This window comes from Procambarus clarkii, chromosome 41, assembly GCF_040958095.1.
Source record: "Procambarus clarkii isolate CNS0578487 chromosome 41, FALCON_Pclarkii_2.0, whole genome shotgun sequence".
Classification (NCBI taxonomy): Eukaryota; Metazoa; Arthropoda; class Malacostraca; order Decapoda; family Cambaridae; genus Procambarus; species Procambarus clarkii.
Window position 1 is genome coordinate 13,431,781 of NC_091190.1, and position 18,545 is coordinate 13,450,325.

General features: G+C 46.5%; 1 protein-coding gene across 1 annotated transcript in view; it reads left to right on the forward strand.

The window, feature by feature from the left end:
* The window catches only part of LOC123761036 (scoloptoxin SSD14), a 33,014-nt gene that overhangs the window by 12,051 nt on the left and 2,418 nt on the right, over positions 1-18,545 (forward strand). The window contains 11 exon segments of the mRNA XM_069339360.1: positions 11,409-11,757; positions 11,759-11,814; positions 12,648-12,751; positions 12,910-12,965; positions 15,198-15,346; positions 15,767-15,960; positions 16,427-16,622; positions 16,841-17,035; positions 17,306-17,531; positions 17,834-18,051; positions 18,372-18,493. Coding sequence (XP_069195461.1) covers positions 11,704-11,757; positions 11,759-11,814; positions 12,648-12,751; positions 12,910-12,965; positions 15,198-15,346; positions 15,767-15,960; positions 16,427-16,622; positions 16,841-17,035; positions 17,306-17,531; positions 17,834-18,051; positions 18,372-18,493 — 1,570 coding nt within the window. The 5' untranslated portion in view covers positions 11,409-11,703.

An 18,545-nucleotide genomic window follows, 5' to 3' on the forward strand; every position in this document is an offset into this window, starting at 1 on the left:
AGAGGTGGCACGGGCATGAATAGCCCGTAAATGGGCACGGAACTGCTTTAGATTCAGCTACTGGGAACAAAAACTAGGCACGGAGCTGATTGATGAAGATTAAGCCACGCCAAGAGGTGGCACGGGCATGAATAGCCCGTAAGGCACGGAGCTGGTAGTCAAGGCTTATTATAGGGACCCGCATAAGTTTGGTGCAGGCCATGGAGTCCTCTACCGAATGCTCCCTCCAGATACACAGGCGAATCACAATGACGTGATGTATCTGAGAAAATCATGGTCGTCTTGTGGGGGCTTGTTTTGCTTTGCTCAGAGCCACTTGTTTGGGCCACTTGTTTGGGCCACTTTGGGCCACTTGTTTACCTGCTTGATTTTGTAATTGATATATATTTTGAACTTCTTCGGGTTCATATATTTCATCTATTCTTGTTTGAGTTTCCGTCTGGCGGGTGTTGGGGCGATAATATACAGCTCCATCACAGTCAGGTTTGGAAACGTTGTCAGGTGTTTGAGGTCGTCACATTTCCAGGTGTTTGGAAACGTTGTCAGGTGTTTGAGGTCGTCACATTTCCAGGTGTTTGGAAACATTGTCAGGTCTTTACATTTTCAGGTATTTACGCCCACTCTGAAGGTTGTAGTGATGGTTCTCGCTTCTTGTAAACACAAGGCAAGCGCACGCGCACGCGCGCACACACACACACACACACACACACACACACACACACACACACACACACACACACACACACACACACACACACACACACACACACACACCACTCACATACGCATATGCGCACTCTTATGCGCCCGCACGCGCACTATTGTTGACAACTGGCTGGCCCTTAGCGCCCCTGGCGGTAGCACTCGATATTTAATTATTTTCTCGAAACTCATTTGTGTAACGTGGCACTAATGGTGTCAACACTGACACTTAACGATTGGTGTTCGATAATCCGGCACTCGCTGTCAGTCGGGTAATTGCTGCCTTTGTCCGGGCTTTGTAGACGGTTGTTAGCAACTACTGTGTCACTGGACCACAGGGGATGGGGGGTACGACCGGGTGCTTATTGGTCGTTTACAGTCATTACGGAACGAACAAAAGGTTCAATCGACTTGAGAATGGTCCAGGACGGATCGAAACGTCGTCGTCCCTTCACTTTCTAGTGTGTGGTCTGGTCATCAAAAAGGTCTGTTGGTTTGATAACTTTGGGGCAGTCGCAACGTCTCTCTCGTATTTAGGTAGGCGTTAAGGGCATTCTTGAATGGTCAAAATACTTACCAGCAACCTTATGGTAACGAGTCGGTTAGGTCACTGTGGAACCGGCAAGAAGACTGCTAACGACCTTAAGCTAATTCATTTTGCCACACTTGTACTAGTTCAGTCATCTTATATTATACTTATTGATGAATACAAATGAGGTCAGTATTGAGCACGTGAAACATTAAGGCTGCGTCCACACTGTATCACACACACACACACACACACACACACACACACACACACACACACACACACAAAGGGGCCTGGTAGCCTGGTGGATAGCGCGCAGGACTCGTAATTCTGTGGTGCTGGTTCGATTCCCGAACCAGGCAGAAACAAATGGGCAAAGTTTCTTTCACCAAGAATGCCCCTGTTACCTAGCAGTAAATAGGTACCTGGGAGTTAGTCAGCTGTCACGGGCTGCTTCCTGGTGTGTGTGTGTGGTGTGGGAAAAAAAAAGTTAGTAAACAGTTGATTAACAGTTGAGAGGCGGGCCGTAAGAGCAAAGCTCAACCCCCGCAAAACACAACTAGGTGAATACACACACGCAAAACTAGACGAGCCAAACGCTCGTCCAGGATCGTCCAAATCCAGGAACCCGGATACAACTGGAAGAAGTAAAACTGATGATAACCAGTAGGCGACGACAAGGAGCACCAGGAGCCTCCGACATAGGCCAAGCTCTCCTAACTGGTCTAGCCGCGTGGGGCGCACTACCCCGGGGCGCTCCCGCCCAAGGTCGTCTGTAGTTGACCCTGACGTGTTGGGGCTGGGTGTTGGCGGCCGCCCACTTGGGGCGGGGGAGTAGTAATCACGTCTATTAATACGAAAATGTAAAATCACGATTTATTTTTATTTTGACGGATATTTGAATAAATAGGATGCGGCGCACAACAGTGTTCTAACGCCCAGGTACCTATTAAATTGCTGGGTGAATATAGGCATCATCTGAAACGAAACGTGCCAAACCGTTTCTGTCCTGACCGGAGATTAAGAACGTAAGAACAAAGGTAACTGCAGAATGTCTATTAGCCCATCCGAGTCAGCTCCTATTTATAACCACCCAATCCCACTCATATACATGTCCAACCCACGCTTGAAACAATCGAGGGGACTGCTTACAGATTAATATCAGGTCCTAAGGTTGTCAGCTAACGACGTAGACTACTTTGCTACAAAATTCAGGACATTTTGTTGCCGCTGCACTTCCTCCACGTGTATACAGTGAGTGGGAGTGACGGTGCAGGATCGTCACACACTGTTGGTGTTGGGGCCACCACGTGCCCACGTCTCCCCCATAAGGCATTGTACCACATGATAGAGTCGTATTATCACTGCTCGCCACGTGCATGCAAATTATGCACGTGACACGACAAACGTGGACAAGGAGGTCCTGAACCCTGCAACTTGGAGACCAAGAGGCTAAGAAAAGATAACCGGCGAAAACATGTCCTAAAGTTCACTTTTGTAGAGTTGTGGACGGTGGGGAGGCAGGTTCGAGCCTCTCATCCTGCAGCTACTTACAATTAGTTAATTAGTCACGCACCACGCTCGTGCACTGGAGAATAATTATGAATAGTGTAACTTGTAGCATTATCTGGCCCCGCAGCTACAGCCCAATATAACTAGCTCCAGGCCTAACTCACACTGGTCGATGAACAAATCCACAAGGGCCGTGACGAGGATTCGAACCTGCGTTCGGGAGCATCCCAGACACTGCCTTAATCGACTGAGCTACGACAGGGTTAAAAAGAGTTGAAACCGAAGTTCTACTGAACTTACTGGATTCCGATACTTCCCGATACGGGTATGGAAGCCGATACTTCCATACCCGTCTTTTTGTTTACCTGAATGTACCTGAGGGACCATTATCTCTCTAGTGGCCTCGACGAATCCAGGAAGCCGGCGGCTTGTCTAAGATCCATCCCCCCTTTTTGTCCTGGTGATATTTTTCAAGGTGGATTTTAAAATTCAGTAGTTTTTTTGGCATTTACGGCTTCGGCGGGTAGGCGGTTCCATGGGTGAAAAAAGCATCTCCAGTTTTCTGTCCTGCATTGTGGCTTGTGACCTTGTGAGTGAATGCAGGCAAAGGTCAGGTACCACTGTTGAAAGTTTACCACCTTCCTTGTGGTTACCTTGTGATGATCTCGGGGCTCAACGTCCCCGCGGCCCGGTCCTCGACCAGGCATTCCGGTTGCTGGACTGATCAACCAGGTTGTTGGACGCGGCTGCTCGCAGCCTGGTTGATCATGTATCCTATCAGGAATTCACCTAAAGTGCCTGAATTGGAATTAACTGAATCGACTTGAGAATGGTCCAGGACGGACCGAAACGTCGTCGTCCCTTCACTTTCTAGTGTGTGGTCTGGTCAACAATTAGCTGAACATATTACGCAAAGTATTTGTACAAAATAATATATTAGCACAATCCATCTATCTGAAATATATTAACATTTCCCCCCACACTGTGCTTAAATGATTATTTATTATTATTTATTTATTTATTTATTTATATATATACAAGAAGGTACATTGGGTTTGTGAGAATACATTGAATAGTACAGTATTTACAATCTTGTAAAGCCACTAGTACGCGCAGCGTTTCGGGCAGGTCCTTAATCTATGTGATACATAACAAAATTATAATTGAATATTACCTAAAGCTCGGATGATACACGTTTGCAGAATTAAATATATATAAGGAGTTTTCAGTCAAGAGCTTCTCCTTACTGACGAGCCTCCACACCCTCACACCGTCACACTCACCACTCACACTGACTTTAACTCTTAGGGAAGCTTACTATGGTCCGGCGTCCACCTCACTGCCAGGCGCACGATACCCACAACACCGTGGTATTATCATTGTAAAGTGTTGTGTGTAGAGACCGGTGGCTCACTTCTTGAACCACTTGGGCTGTAAACCACCATTGATACTTTGTGTAATTAGCTTCACAAGATTGCCACTTGCTTAGCTAAGTGTGCATTGAGGTTCAGTTTCTGGAAAGCCCATTTTCTGTGGTTGTAACGTATACCTATCCCCCCATATCCATCCCGTGCCACTACAGCTCTCACAAAGGGTATGGGTTACCTTGAGGTATTTCCGGGGCTTAGCGTCCCCGCGGCCCGGTCCTCGACCAGGCCTCCTCGTTGCTGGACTGGTTAACCAGGCTGTTGGACGCGGCTGCTCGCAGCCTCACATATGAATCACAGCCTGGTTGATTAGGTATCCTTTGGAGGTGCTTATTCAGTTCTCTCTCTTGAACACTGTGAGGGGTCGGCCAGTTATATGCCTCTTATGTGTAGTGGAAGCGTGTTGAACAGTCTCTGGCCTCTGATGTTCATAGAGTTCTCTCTCAGAGTTGATGGGGTCCACTACCACTCACACAATGGGTATGGACGTTGATCCGCGGGATCTAGGAAAGAAAAAGTAACCGCAGGGTGAGGTAATTAAGCCTCCCCCAGGGGTGATAGATTTCCTAACCTTAGTTGCCCTTAATGCTTCCTCCCGGGTAATGTCTAGGCAAGCAATCCATCCTCATGAAATGATAGTACTTAACTGTTTAGTGGAGAGTACCAATCTGTAGCGATGGACCATTAGTAAACCACTTATAGATGAGTGTAGACAGATATTGCGTGTGAAGAACATTTGTGTGTCTGTGTACGATATTATAAAGGTAAACACAGTAGGATTTTACCTCAGGTTATGGGGACTAGTTTCAGTCACAAGCACCACCTCTGAAGCCTTGTATCAACACCTCAAAGATTATTTTGGCTGTGTTAGAGTTGATCTGAAGCAACGTCTTGCCCGCACGGGACATCAACTCCGTGTGTATCTCATCTCTCTTTACACTGTGAGGAAGAAAGGTATCCCTTATTAGTTTCTTATCAAATGCACGTGATTCCCTGCATTTGGTCTGTTCACATACATCTGACGAATTACCTTCCAGCATCGACTTCATGATAAGAGAAAGCTACAGCTGGTTCCACAGGTCTTCATTAAGAAGATAAAGTTATCTAGAGATTTACAGACATATAAATGATGGGATAGATCCCTTGCAGTTGACACCTTTGTCAGGAACCAGTCTAAGTCTAAACCAGTCTAAGCTTAATGCAATGGAAAGTAGACGTCGTCAACTACTCACAAGTTACTACCCAACTAGTTACAAGTTACTTTAGAGACAAATTCCAACATGCCGATCGACATTTTGGACCAAAGCATTAACTGTTAAGCACGCTGCTGGCGAGCCCAGACTAATTCACCTCACTGAGGTTAGGTCATTGAAAATATACAGCTTACTAATCAGTAATGCCCTGGTTGAACGAATATTTTCGAGAGTAACGTCTGAGAAACCTAAACTGATAAATCGAATGGGACTATAACTTTTGACATCAATCTTGAGAATCAAAACATATCTTGAAGAAAAAGACACTTGTTGTACATCATTTGATGCCACGCATGTCAGTGATAACATGTGAGTCCAGGAGGGTAGAAATAGCCTAAGCTACTCTATCCCTTTGAGATGTATTCTTGTCTCAATAAACATACTTGAACTTGAACATGTTATTCTGCAATATACAAGAATTAGGTTGTAGTTACAGACGGACAAGCTCTTCTTGATAGTCTTCAACTGTGAAAACGTGGTGGGACTCCATACCCATTATTTATAATACAAAAACTGTGATAATTGGCTAACTTACCAATATTCGCTGCACGAAAGATAATTTACCACGTAAATTATGCTTCATGCAGCAAATATTTATGTTATCCAATTATCACGTGTTTTTTATTATATACATACAGTGATAATATTGATCCAATCATACACTGTTACTCTATGTATTAAAATACATTGTTCTGAAAACCGTATCGGCCGCTAAACAAAATATTGGGCTACTTTAATTACAAATTTCGCTACTTTTAGCGAATTAGCTCGCTACTTTCAGCCATTCGGATCTGGCAACCCTGCAGTATATAGTCGTAATGGCTTGGTACTTTCTCTTGGCAGTTCCCTTCCCTTCCCTGCAAGTTAAGACTAATGTATCTTTCTTACCTCATGATCACTTGTATCCTTAACTACCGTACTGTCATTTGACCACTCAATTATGCTGTCCGACCCGTCGTTTCCACTAATAGGTCGCGTTTTGTACGTTATCGTAACCAACGTTGAGCCCCTACTTCGTAACCATCTTAAGAACATGGTTTTAATGCAAGACTCCGAGCTAAGGGCAGCCAGGTGGTGTAGGTGAGGGTGGAGGGCAGCCAGGTGGTGTAGGTGAGGGTGGAGGGCAGCCAAGGGAATGTGGGGAATGATCATGAGAAAGCGCCAAGCCATTACGACTATATAGCAGGGCAGTCAAGGAAACATTTGTCGTACTGGATGAAGCAACCCTTGCGTCGAAAAAAGCTGGATGAAGCAACCCTTGCGTCAAGTATTGCTGGATAAAGCAACCCTTCAAGAAAAACTGGAAATGTGGATGAGCAACCCTTGCGTGTTTCTTGCTTCCTGTCCTGGGTCGGTTAATGCCATGGTGTCCCCCTTGACGCGGCGTCGCGAGCACTCGCCGCGAAATATACGCCTTATACCCTTCACGGTCCATGTTAATGATGAACCTTAAAGGCTCTCTGCACCCTATCGGGCACAACCCATGCAGGGCGCACCTGTTGGTCAAACGACGGTGAGTCTACGTCCATAACGTCGATTTGACGCTATTCTAACATGTTTACCCCCAACTGGAAGGTGTTCCAGTAATGGCAGATCAAGGTTGATTCAATGTTACGTGAGGGACGTTTACCCTGGGCACGCCTGGGGCACGCCCGAGGCACGCCTGGGGCACGCCTGGGGTACTCCCCCGACACTGACGTGCCAGCTGAAGCGGTTGTATCGCTGGGTGTGTCATCCGTACATTGGGCGGGGTTTCCCCACCGCGCGCCCCGTGGGCGGGGAAGGTTCCCCACCACACGCCCCCTTGGGCGTGGCGGGCTCATGAACTCCATTATTCTTCGTTTGTTTTGCTCATTTACGATTTATAATCCTTTTCGGTTCATCTCCTTTATGTTTCCTCTTCAATCGACTTGGGTTCTGTTCAGTCTCCTCGAGCCTTTGCAGTCTCTTGTGTTCTAGGTACAACACACAACGTAAAGAAATTAACAACTAGGTACTTTTCTACTTGTTCTTTCCGGTCAGTTTTTCCCTTTCATTCTCACTATCGGTAAATGTTCACTCTTTTTGGTGTTTATTGTTTAGTTGTTGCCTTTTTTTCCCGTCTATTCGATCCACTTCGTTAGCACGAATGACTGTCTACAAGGTCCAGTTTTTGTTTACTTATCTCCCTGTTAGCAATACGTATTACTAAATATACAGAATAACGCAAATAGGAGAGATATGAGATAAATATGTATTGTTCTGTTATCTCCCCAGCCTGACACACATAAAGGTCTTGAGATAAGGCCGTTGTGCGGCCTCTGCTCCAGTGGAAGAGCTTGATACAGTCGATAGTGGAAAGGATTGTGGCATCCTGTACCTTTAGCAAAGCTTTTGATACAGTGCCACACGAAGATAGAAGAACAAGATAGCACCACTAGTACCATGAGTCCCCTATCTTAAGTTGGATAAGAGCATGGTTGTGCCAAAGGAAACAAGCACATTTGTACTAACTCTTTAAGTCAGAGTGGGAAACTGTTGTAAGTGGAGTGCCTCAAGGCTCTATTCTGGGACCTCCGTTATTTATAATGTATATAAATGATTTAGATTCAGGACTGAGCAGCGATATTTGCACATTTGCCGACAATACAAAAATTAAGCAGGAAATGAATTCAGAGGAAGACTCAAAATCACTTGAAGACGATCTAGACAGTCCTTCGAAATGGTCGAAAGATTGGCAGATGCAATTTATTGATGACAAACAGCAATGATGATAATTACAATATATCAGCCGGATGGTATTGAAATTGCTGTCTGATTGTGAAAAAGATATGGGACCATGAATAGCAGAAAAAAAAACTAGTGTATAAACATTCAAAATAAGGCGAATATGACACTGGGATTTATTTCTAGGAGCGTTAGCACTAAAACACCTGGTGTCATTCTTCAGCTATATTTTGCTCTTGTTAGGCCCCATTTAGATATTGCAGTTCACTTTTGGTCATCATACTATAGAATGGATATAAATTCACTAGAACGCGTCCAGCGTAGGATGACTAAGTTAATCCCACAAATTAGAAACCTTTCATATGAAGAAAGATTGAAAGGGTTTAATTTACATTCTCTAGAAACGGGAAGAGTTAGGGATGCCATGATTGAGGTGTACAAGTGGATGAATGGGCATAAATAAGATGTTGGTAATTAAATATATCAACACTTAATGGAACGCGAAACAATAGATATAAATTGGATAAGTTTAGATTTAGGAAAGACCTGGGTAAATACAGGTTTGGTATCACCTGATTCACCTGACTGTTTTTACCTGTCCCGCCCTTTTTCTCCCTGTAGCGAGGGTGCTCGCTTCCCTGCCCTCATCACCCCTTCCTCTTCCTCCACTCCCCGGCACCACCTTAACATTTTCCAGAAGGGGAGGGAAAGGGGGAGGCTGAGTCAGCCAATATGAAGTAGCCAGCGGGTTAATAATGGCCAACATCCGGCAAGGAGGAAGTGGAGCCTTACGGTTCTGCCACCCCCCGACGCCACCCTTCAGTCCCTGTCTATCACTACTACCACCACCATCATCACGCTGTCTCTACTGCCTCTACTCCTGCCTCTACCTCTGCTGCTGCGTGTCGAGCTCCGCCCTGGTCCGAGTCTTACAGTGTACCAGTGCACGGGTTTGAGTAGAAGAGCCATGGCTGGAAATGTCTATATTGTGAAGGTGATGTGTCTTGAGTCTGGCACAGGACTTGTGCGCGTGTGCTGGTGAAAGTTGGCGGTATGGAGCACCTTGTGTTGCCTTGGAACATCCCATTTGTAGTGCCTTCAGGACGGCAGGAAAACAGTTTTGATGATCAATTAAAAATGATTAGATTAATTGAGAGAAGGATATGAGACCCGAGGGAGGGAGGGAGCCATGTCGCTCTCTTTCCTTCTGGACCTTTATTAGTTTCCTCTGTTCTGTGGCATGTGTGACCTGGAGGATGTGGCTGGAGGTGGCTTCCAGGCCTTCGTCTTCCAGTTAACCTCTTGTACAGGGTAGACTTTTCATACGGGTTTTGGACTCGTTTACTTTTCCAACTTACAGCTTTGCCCAATTGTTTTATTGTATTTCTATTTAATGTGGCTGTCTTTGTCCACCCTATATAATCACCTTAGTATTTCGTACATAATGACCATATCCCCTCTCCTCCTTCTCTCCTATATAGTTGGTAGATGTAAATTCCCTAAACCTGTCCTCGTAGCGTAGTTTAATTCAGATACTAGTCCTGATATAAACTACTACACTTTTTGTCAAGTTTCTTTTTATGCAAATTACATGGCAGTGCTGGGTATTCTAGTGTGATCTTACACAGGCTGTATAAATTATCTAGAAACAGTACTTGTTTAAATTGTAAACGCTGTGCTTATGTTTGTCCGATATGGCTGCCTGTGTCACTTGTAGTGTTCACTTGTCGTGTTATATCCCATCTCGTAGATGCTTTTCTTTAGAAGGACTCCTGTTATCCGCTCTATCTCTTTATCACCTTACACTTAACAGTCTTGTAACAGCCATTATCATGCCTGCACGTGGAGATCTTTAAGGTGTTCCGGCAGCACCCTACAAGCCCTCCTCGCGTGTAATTAGCTTTCCTCATTAGCTTTGCGTAGTCCGAAAATATTGTCGCCTACGAGTCGACTCATTCGGGTAGTTCTCTCACTTCCTAAACCTTCAGTAATAAAGAAAGTTCCTATGCAATGTGCGAGTAGTTTCTCGTGTTTTAATGACTATGTATTAACTGCAATTTGCGAATAGGGAAGAATACGAAGGGGAAGGAATAATACCCAACCAATTAGACTATTGGAAATCGATCGCCGACCTGCAAAAAGAGTCCTTCACTGTACCGACTATTCCAAGAGGATTAAGCTATGAGGACAGGTTAAGGAAACTCAACCTCACAATCCTTCAGGGGAGAAGTAACAAGAAATATGTTCACTACATACAAAATACTGAAGGGAATAGGCAAGGTGGACAAGGATAGTATCTTTAAAAGAAAATGGGATTGGCTAAAATAGGCGGAATCTGGAAACGCAGACGAGCCAGAGAAGTGTAGGGAAATACTCGTGTCCTGAACGAGTGGCCAGCATGTGGAATGCATTAAAAGAAGTCGTGGAAGCCACCTCCGTCCACAACTTCCTTCCCAGTCTTATACGACAAAGAACTCTAACGTAGATCTGTAAAAAAAATACAAAGAACGCGAAAGCATCTATAACCTGACATCTCTGAGATCACTGTAGCAGGTGAGCACAGTTTCAGAAGACAAACCCTTCATGCAAACTGCACCTACTATCAACAAGAAGAAAGAGCACAGTTTCATACAACCGGAAGTTCTTTACTTGCTGTTGCGGCCAGCTGTGTAAAACAAAACAAAAGAGGTCTCCGTCCTTGGCCGTCGCTACACAACGGTGAAGGTCAGTCATTGTAGTGGCGGCGCTGGGCTGTTATTGTGCTCACGTGCTGTGTTGATATGTTGTGCCCTGGTGCTCATGCAGGCCTGCTGTGTTATGCCCTGGTGCTCATGCAGGCCTGCTGTGTTGTGCCCTGGTGCTCATGCAGGCCTCCTGTGTTATGTCCTGGTGCTCATGCAGGCCTGCTGTGTTATGCCCTGGTGCTCATGCAAGCCTCCTGTGTTGTTAGACTATGCTATAGTGTTTTAATGTACCGGAACATTGTAAGTTGATGTTTGAGGTCGATGTGTTTACCTAACAGTAACTAGAAGGGAATCAGATCTAGCTCATGGCCCCCGCCTACTAGCACTTTTCTACCTGGTGGTGACTTCTTTCAAGGCATTCCGCTTCTTGGTCCCGCGTGCCGGCTAAGAGTATTTCCACAATGTTTCTTAGACTCATTTGCGTTTCCAGCGTCAATGTTTTATTATTTATGTCTGCCTTCTGCCTCCTAAGATTACTTGCATCAGTGTTTTTGTGATCGTTGTTGTGTATAATATATTATATTTAATATGACAGTAAACAGGAAAAATGGTATAGAGGTGGGGAGTAGACATGACAGCCAGGCTGCTAGAGTCCAACACACAGGATCGCCCAGTGACAGCGCCTGAAGCCCAACCTTAATCAGGACATGTGGTCAACCGTAGACCAAAACCCCTCCACCATTTGTTGACGTATTCAAGCAACTTAGCTGCGTACACCGGCCACCTGTCTACGCATACAGGCCGTCCGTCGACGCATACAGGTCAGCCTTCGAAGTACACAACTTCATCGACCGCCTGGGGGGGAAACGTGTCGACTTCGTAAGGGAAAAATGGGTCGCAGGAGCAAAAGGTTGAGGTCGCAGCTGTATCAGTACGCTCAGGACTGAGGCGGGGTCGTACTCCGTCATCACTCAGTGGCAGCCGCCCCCCTCCACCACCACCACCACCTCCACACGGTGAGTAGCCCTTGTCAAACCTTAACCCTTAGACGAAGCCTTACATTATATGATCAATTTTGTACATACACAAATCACAATAGGGTGATAATATCGAATGAATAAATCCACAAGAGCAATTCACATGGGGGAGTTGTGTAAAACCCCAGTTTGTGTATCGGAGAGATTTTGGGATTCGTGTGAGAGCAGTAGCAATCCCGGTTGCAATTCTTTTTACCACGTCGTGGCTCAGTCGATTAAGGCGAGTCTGGGATCATCCTGGCCGTAAGTTCGAACCCTCATTACGGCCCTTGTGGATTTATTCATTGATAAATTTTGGTTCACCCCGGGGGTAAATGTCGCGTCCTTCATGGATTCAGTAGCTGTGTCGTCGTGTGTGTGTATGTGATGTGTGTGTGTACTTATCTAGCTGTGCTTGCGGGGGCTGAGTTCTGGCTCTTTGGTCCCGCCTCTCAACCGTCAATTCCTGAGCCTATTCCTCTGTGTGTGTGTGTGTGTGCGTGCGTGTGTGTATACCTACTCACCTAACTTAGCTGTGCTTGTGGGAGTTGAGCTTCAACTCTTGGTTTTATCATATCTACATTTGAATCTGTTTATGGATTCAATATTTAAATTAATTCACATTATAATTAAAATCGCCTGTATATATATATATATATATATATATATATATATATATATATATATATATATATATATATATATATATATATATATATATATATATATATATTATAAAAAAGACTAAATTCACGAGTCCTTGAGGCTGATGTTTAAAACACCTGTAATAACCTGTGTGCCAGCACGTTTCAACACCTGCCACCCACAGAACTCTGCGAATGGAGCCGGAGATGTTTGGTGACGTCGGCGGTGGCTGTGGCCCTCTCCTGCCTGGCCCTCCTGGCCCTCGGGGTCATCCTGGGTGAGTGCCATGCCCCCTCACTGCTTCCACAGACGATACACTTGATGTAGAAGTATCATGTATCCATTGATCGACTTGCCTACCAATTTATATATTGATTTGCCTATCCCCAAACCAATCACTTGTGTATTGTGTTCGTAAGACTGTTTTCCCCACAGGGTTGACACAGGGGGGGTCGGGAGGCGCCCCAGGCCGCAGCACAACGCTCCCATCAGTAAGTGTACCTGTGGGGGGCCTTGCTAAGACCTCGTCAGTGTCTGGTGTGTGATGACTGTGTGTGTACCAAGCCCAACAGCGGCACCATTGATATCAGCAGTTAGCGTTCCCAGCACACATTGTCGTGGACACGTACATTGTCTGCTTCATGAGTGTCTATGAAGGGGGCGAGCTAATGGTTCAGCATTATTCTCTCACTCTCGTTCTCTTACATGTGTAAGAGTCTCTTCGCGTACACCTTCCACCCTCCTTTTGTTATGCTGGCTTAGCGCTCTCTCCTGATAATATCCTTATCCTTCCATCCTGATGATATATCCTGATAATATCCATATCCTCTCCTGCCCCAAGTCTCTTATTTCATTTATAAATCAATTAATTGTTTGCTTGTTTATCTATTGTTATCCGTTCTTCTTAACACAAACTACAATTAGTGTCGCCGCTCTCCAAGTTCGTCATCGCTGATGCAAATATTTGGTCACGTTAATAGGCTATATATCATTGTAGCGTTGTTTACTCACTGTGTGCTTTGTTGCACATTGTGAGAACCTGCACCATCTGGGGATGGAGGAGTTCATAAACCTGCACCATTTGGGGATGGAGGAGTTCATAAACCTGCACCATCTGGGGATGGAGGAGTTCATAAACCTGCACCATTTGGGGATGGAGGAGTTCATAAACCTGCACCATCTGGGGATGGAGGAGTTCATAAACCTGCACCATCTGGGGATGGAGGAGTTCATAAACCTGCACCATTTGGGGATGGAGGAGTTCATAAACCTGCACCATCTGGGGATGGAGGAGTTCATAAACCTGCACCATCTGGGGATGGAGGAGTTCATAAACCTGCACCATCTGGGGATGGAGGAGTTCATAAACCTGCACCATTTGGGGATGGAGGAGTTCATAAACCTGCACCATCTGGGGATGGAGGAGTTCATAAACCTGCACCATTTGGGGATGGAGGAGTTCATAAACCTGCACCATTTGGGGTTTACCTAAAAACTATTTTGTATCATCACTGTAACCAGTCCACCTCCGGCCACGGGATGGGTGGGATTGTACTCCTCCCACTGTGTGGAAGTACCACGATTGGGCACACCAGGTGTGGAAGTACCATGACTGGGCATACCAGGTGTGGGAGTACCGTGACTGGGCATACCAGGTGTGGGAGTACCGTGACTGGGCATACCAGGTGTGGTAGTACCATGACTGGGCATACCAGGTGTGGTAGTACCATGACTGGGCATACCAGGTGTGGTAGTACCACGATTGGGCACACCAGGTGTGGAAGTACCACGATTGGGCACACCAGGTGTGGAAGTACCACGATTGGGCACACCAGGTGTGGAAGTACCGTGACTGGGCATACCAGGTGTGGAAGTACCGTGACTGGGCATACCAGGTGTGGGAGTACCGTGACTGGGCATACCAGGTGTGGAAGTACCGTGACTGGGCATACCAGGTGTGGAAGTACCGTGACTGGGCATACCAGGTGTGGAAGTACCGTGACTGGGCATACTAGGTGTGGAAGTACCGTGACTGGGCATACCAGGTGTGGTTGTACCATGACTGGGCACACCAGGTGTGGAAATACCACGATTGAACACACCGGGAGTGGAAACTAACGTCACTAGCCACACATAAGAGACACACTATAGGTGCGGAGCAGTGGAGTTGTACGCGCGCAGTGTGTTGCTGGCGCCTCACCTGGCAAGCGAGGTCAGCAATATGCAGTAAGGCTGCAGTTGCGACGAGGCAGCGCTGTAGAGTGCCATTGTGGGTAAGACCGCATGTGAGGGAGTGCAGAGAGTGAAGTAACTGTGTGTTATCCTAGCACTCGAGGCGGGAGAGTACATGCTGAGAGAACTAAACTTGTATGGATGAGATTCGAGGCATGGCAGCCGCTGAGGGAATGAATCACGGGGATATTATAAACTATTTATGCGTCGCAGTAGTAAATAACTGGAAAGAGCAAGGAAACGAAACGATAAAAACAGACTCCATACGCAGGTTCAGATACAGATATGACAGAGCCCAGAGGGCTTGGGAACTTGTATACCAGTCGACTGAATGTTGAGAGCCGGGACCAGAGAGTTGAAGCTCAACCCCCGCAAGCATAGATAGGTGAGTATAGGATGGGCAAATTAGTATCCATAATGATCTAATTTATCTAACTTTGTTTGCGCGACCAGTGGAGCTAATCTCAGCCCTTTGTCACTGCCCCAACCAGGAACCTGGCGGCTTGTGGAAGACCTTCAATGGGCGAGAGGAAGAAGCAGCAAAGTCCTCGTCAGCGCCTTCCTCGGCGTCTCACCTGGGTCAGTTCTTCAAGGCGGCTGTTGCTACTGACGGCGGCCAACCTTGTGCTCACATCGCCACGTAAGTATCAGGCCACTGAAAACCAAAGTACTAAGATCCAGTGTGGTCTGGCGAAGATAAGTCTGACGCACAATATTCCTGGCGCACCGTGCAGTGGTGGCGTGCGCTTCACGGTAAATGTTCCACAGTGGCACTGTCAGCCTTGTGTAGTGTGATACACTACACATTGTAACCATAATTTCACTTGCCATCATTCACGCAGATATTGCTATGTAAGATGATGCAATATAAATCAACTACCTTTCTCTGGATCTTATGACAGTATAGGCATGCGCCGCACACCAAGGCTTGAATAAGGTCTTAGTAAGGCTTTCAAGATTTGGCATCTTCAAGAGGTAGACTACCGTATATAAGAAACATATAATTCAAGAAATGTAATAACAATCTTCTCTTCGTTGCCGTAACTTCATCTTTCAACAGGGAAATCTTGGCAAAGAATGGGAGCGCAGCGGACGCAACAGTAGCAGGACTGTTCTGTGCGGGGGTGATCAATGCCCAGTCCATGGGTGTGGGAGGTGGGTTCCTCTTGACCTACTATGAACGCGCCACAGGCCACACCTACACCCTTGATGCTATGACAAGTGACCGCTCCCAGGGCGACGCTGGTCACGAAGGTGAGGACGCGTGCTTCGTTTTCTATGCTTGCTTTGCTTTGATGTCCAAAGGGTTTGGAAAGGATGGGGGAGGTAGAGGGCTTGGGAGGTGACATTCTGGAAGAGGATGCGGGTGTAGAGCGAGAGGAGGTTTGAAAGTTCGGTGCCCTGTCCACCATGGGTTAGCATATGTATGTCGTTTGCTCAGGGACTGAACCCCACAGTTCATTTAGCTAAGCAAGTGACAGTCTTGCTGAGCTTGTGCACTAACATAGACACGGGCAGAAAACACTGTCAGCCCGCACTTGTTGTAATATATCTCTGCGGTTGTGACAACTGGTCTCTCATTTCATATTAATAAAGCTGTTCCTCAGAAATTATTTTGTGGAGGATAATCCTGTCTATATGTATCTCAACGTTCTTGTTTGATCCCTTTTCCTCTCCCGTCTCACTGACCCACACCCCCGGCCATTGCCACTACCCACAGATGGCGGGGTATCGTGGGTACCAGGAGCCGTGCGTGGATACCGTGTGCTCTACGAGAAGCTAGGAGGCCAGGTGGCCTGGGCGGACCTGCTGGAGCCCTCCATCAGGCTGTGTGAGGAGGGCCACCCCGTCAGTGGGCGCCTGGCCAGGGCTCTCCACCAGGCCGCCGGCACCGTCTACTCCCACCCCAGCATGAGGTGCGCTGCTCCACAACCTCTGCGGCGTTATGGTGATTTGCGTCACAGTTTTTAATATTGCGTGATCCAAGTGACCTTCCCAGCTAAGATGACTTTAAATGGTGATATTCTTGCTACTGTTACCATTACTGATTCCACTGCAACTAATATTATTGATAGGCTACACGCACTTTCTCTCGCTCTCTGGCTATAGACGACTCTATGCCTCTGTCCAACAGAGTGTTCGTGAGCCCGTCGAGCGGTGAGGTGTACCGGGAGGGAGAGACCATGAGACGGCCCCAGCTGGCCAGGACGCTGCGTCTTCTTCAGCGGGACCCGGACGCCTTATACACGGGCGCCCTAGCCAAGGATCTCCTCCACGACCTTGACAACATGGGAGCTTCGCTCACCAGCCAAGACCTACAAGGTTACAGGTTGGTCCTTGACACGAACTGCGTTTTCTTCAGACCAAATGAAGAGTGTAAATATGACGGTATTTGGGAAGAGTGTAGTGAAGAACGCTTTTGGATGCCTTTTCATGGACGCCTGTTATTTACCATAAATATTTCTGGTCTGTTTTGAGCATTTAATTTGTAAATAACAGTTGTAAATATTACATGTTTAAAACACTTTAAAAAGCGACGAGCCCCGCCACTCGAGAAGGAATTTTTATGATAGCTAAGTTTTCTTCGTATACACAACAGGCCGTCTTGGGAGGACCCAGTGAGCGTGCGCCTCCATAATGGCAGTTTCACTCTGTACACCGCTGGGCCTCCAGGCTCTGGCATCGCATTGGGCTTCCTCCTCAACCTGATAGATGAGTTTGGATTCACCCCTGGCAGCGTGAGTGACAGAAACACGGTGTTGACCTATCACCGCCTCGCTGAAGCCTTCAAGTGGACCCTTGCTCAACCTGCGGATGCCGCCCAGGTGAGGCCCTTGGGTAAAGCTGGACCAGCACAGCCACTGGACCTTTTCCAATGTATCTACGTTATTTAGTTAAAAGTAGACAATACCTTAGACAATTTTACACGGTAGAATTGGTAGACAGTGCTGACATCGCCCAGATGTCCTTTGCTCTCAACAATGTTAACCTGCTAAACGAGCTCTCATATCACCAACAAGGAGGCGATTATGAATTGTTTGTGTGTGTGGGACATAGAGAGAACTTGCCTAGATACTGACTTCAGGTAGACTTTATGAAAATAACATCTTAATTTTCGCCACCGCAGCTTGCGCATATTACCTCCGATGACTTCGCTGCTAGTGTTAGGCGTCAGATCTTGGATGATACCACCTTCCACGACTCTGAGCACTACGGTGCCTCACCTGGCACTGTGGGTGACCCTGGTGCCATCCCCACCTCCGTGGGTGACTGCGGCACCTCCCACTTCTCGCTGCTGGCGCCCAATGGTGATGCCGTCTCCGTTACCAGCGCAATTTACAAGTGGTAAGACATATTTCCTAAGTTTCCTTAGAAGACGGTCTCTAGTGACAAGGAAGGGGGAGCGTTGGTCTCAAATGTTTTCTCTAGAAACATTAAAATATTCCTTTCAACATTACATCTATTTTTCACTTTAAAATTGATGTCTTAGAAGAACATTTAAACGGGAAATGTTTTCTTGTACAATCATATTATCTAAAATACGACAAATAAGCATAATTCCCAAAGGGGAGGTTTATCTTCTCTATTTTCATTACAAGTAACAAGTGAAATGTTAACTAAAAAATAATAATAAATTATTATTAAGAAGAGGGATGTGTCCTCAGCTTGGGACGGTGGGTCCGCTTGCCCCGGACAGGTATCGTTGTGAGCAGCGGCAGCAGCAGAGGGGGAGGCCCGTCCCTGCGGCCCGCCCCCGAGCCCTCCCGCCCCACACCTGCCACACCTGGTGAGTCCTCCACCTCAAGAATCACCAGTCACTCACACTAAGCCAGATTTAA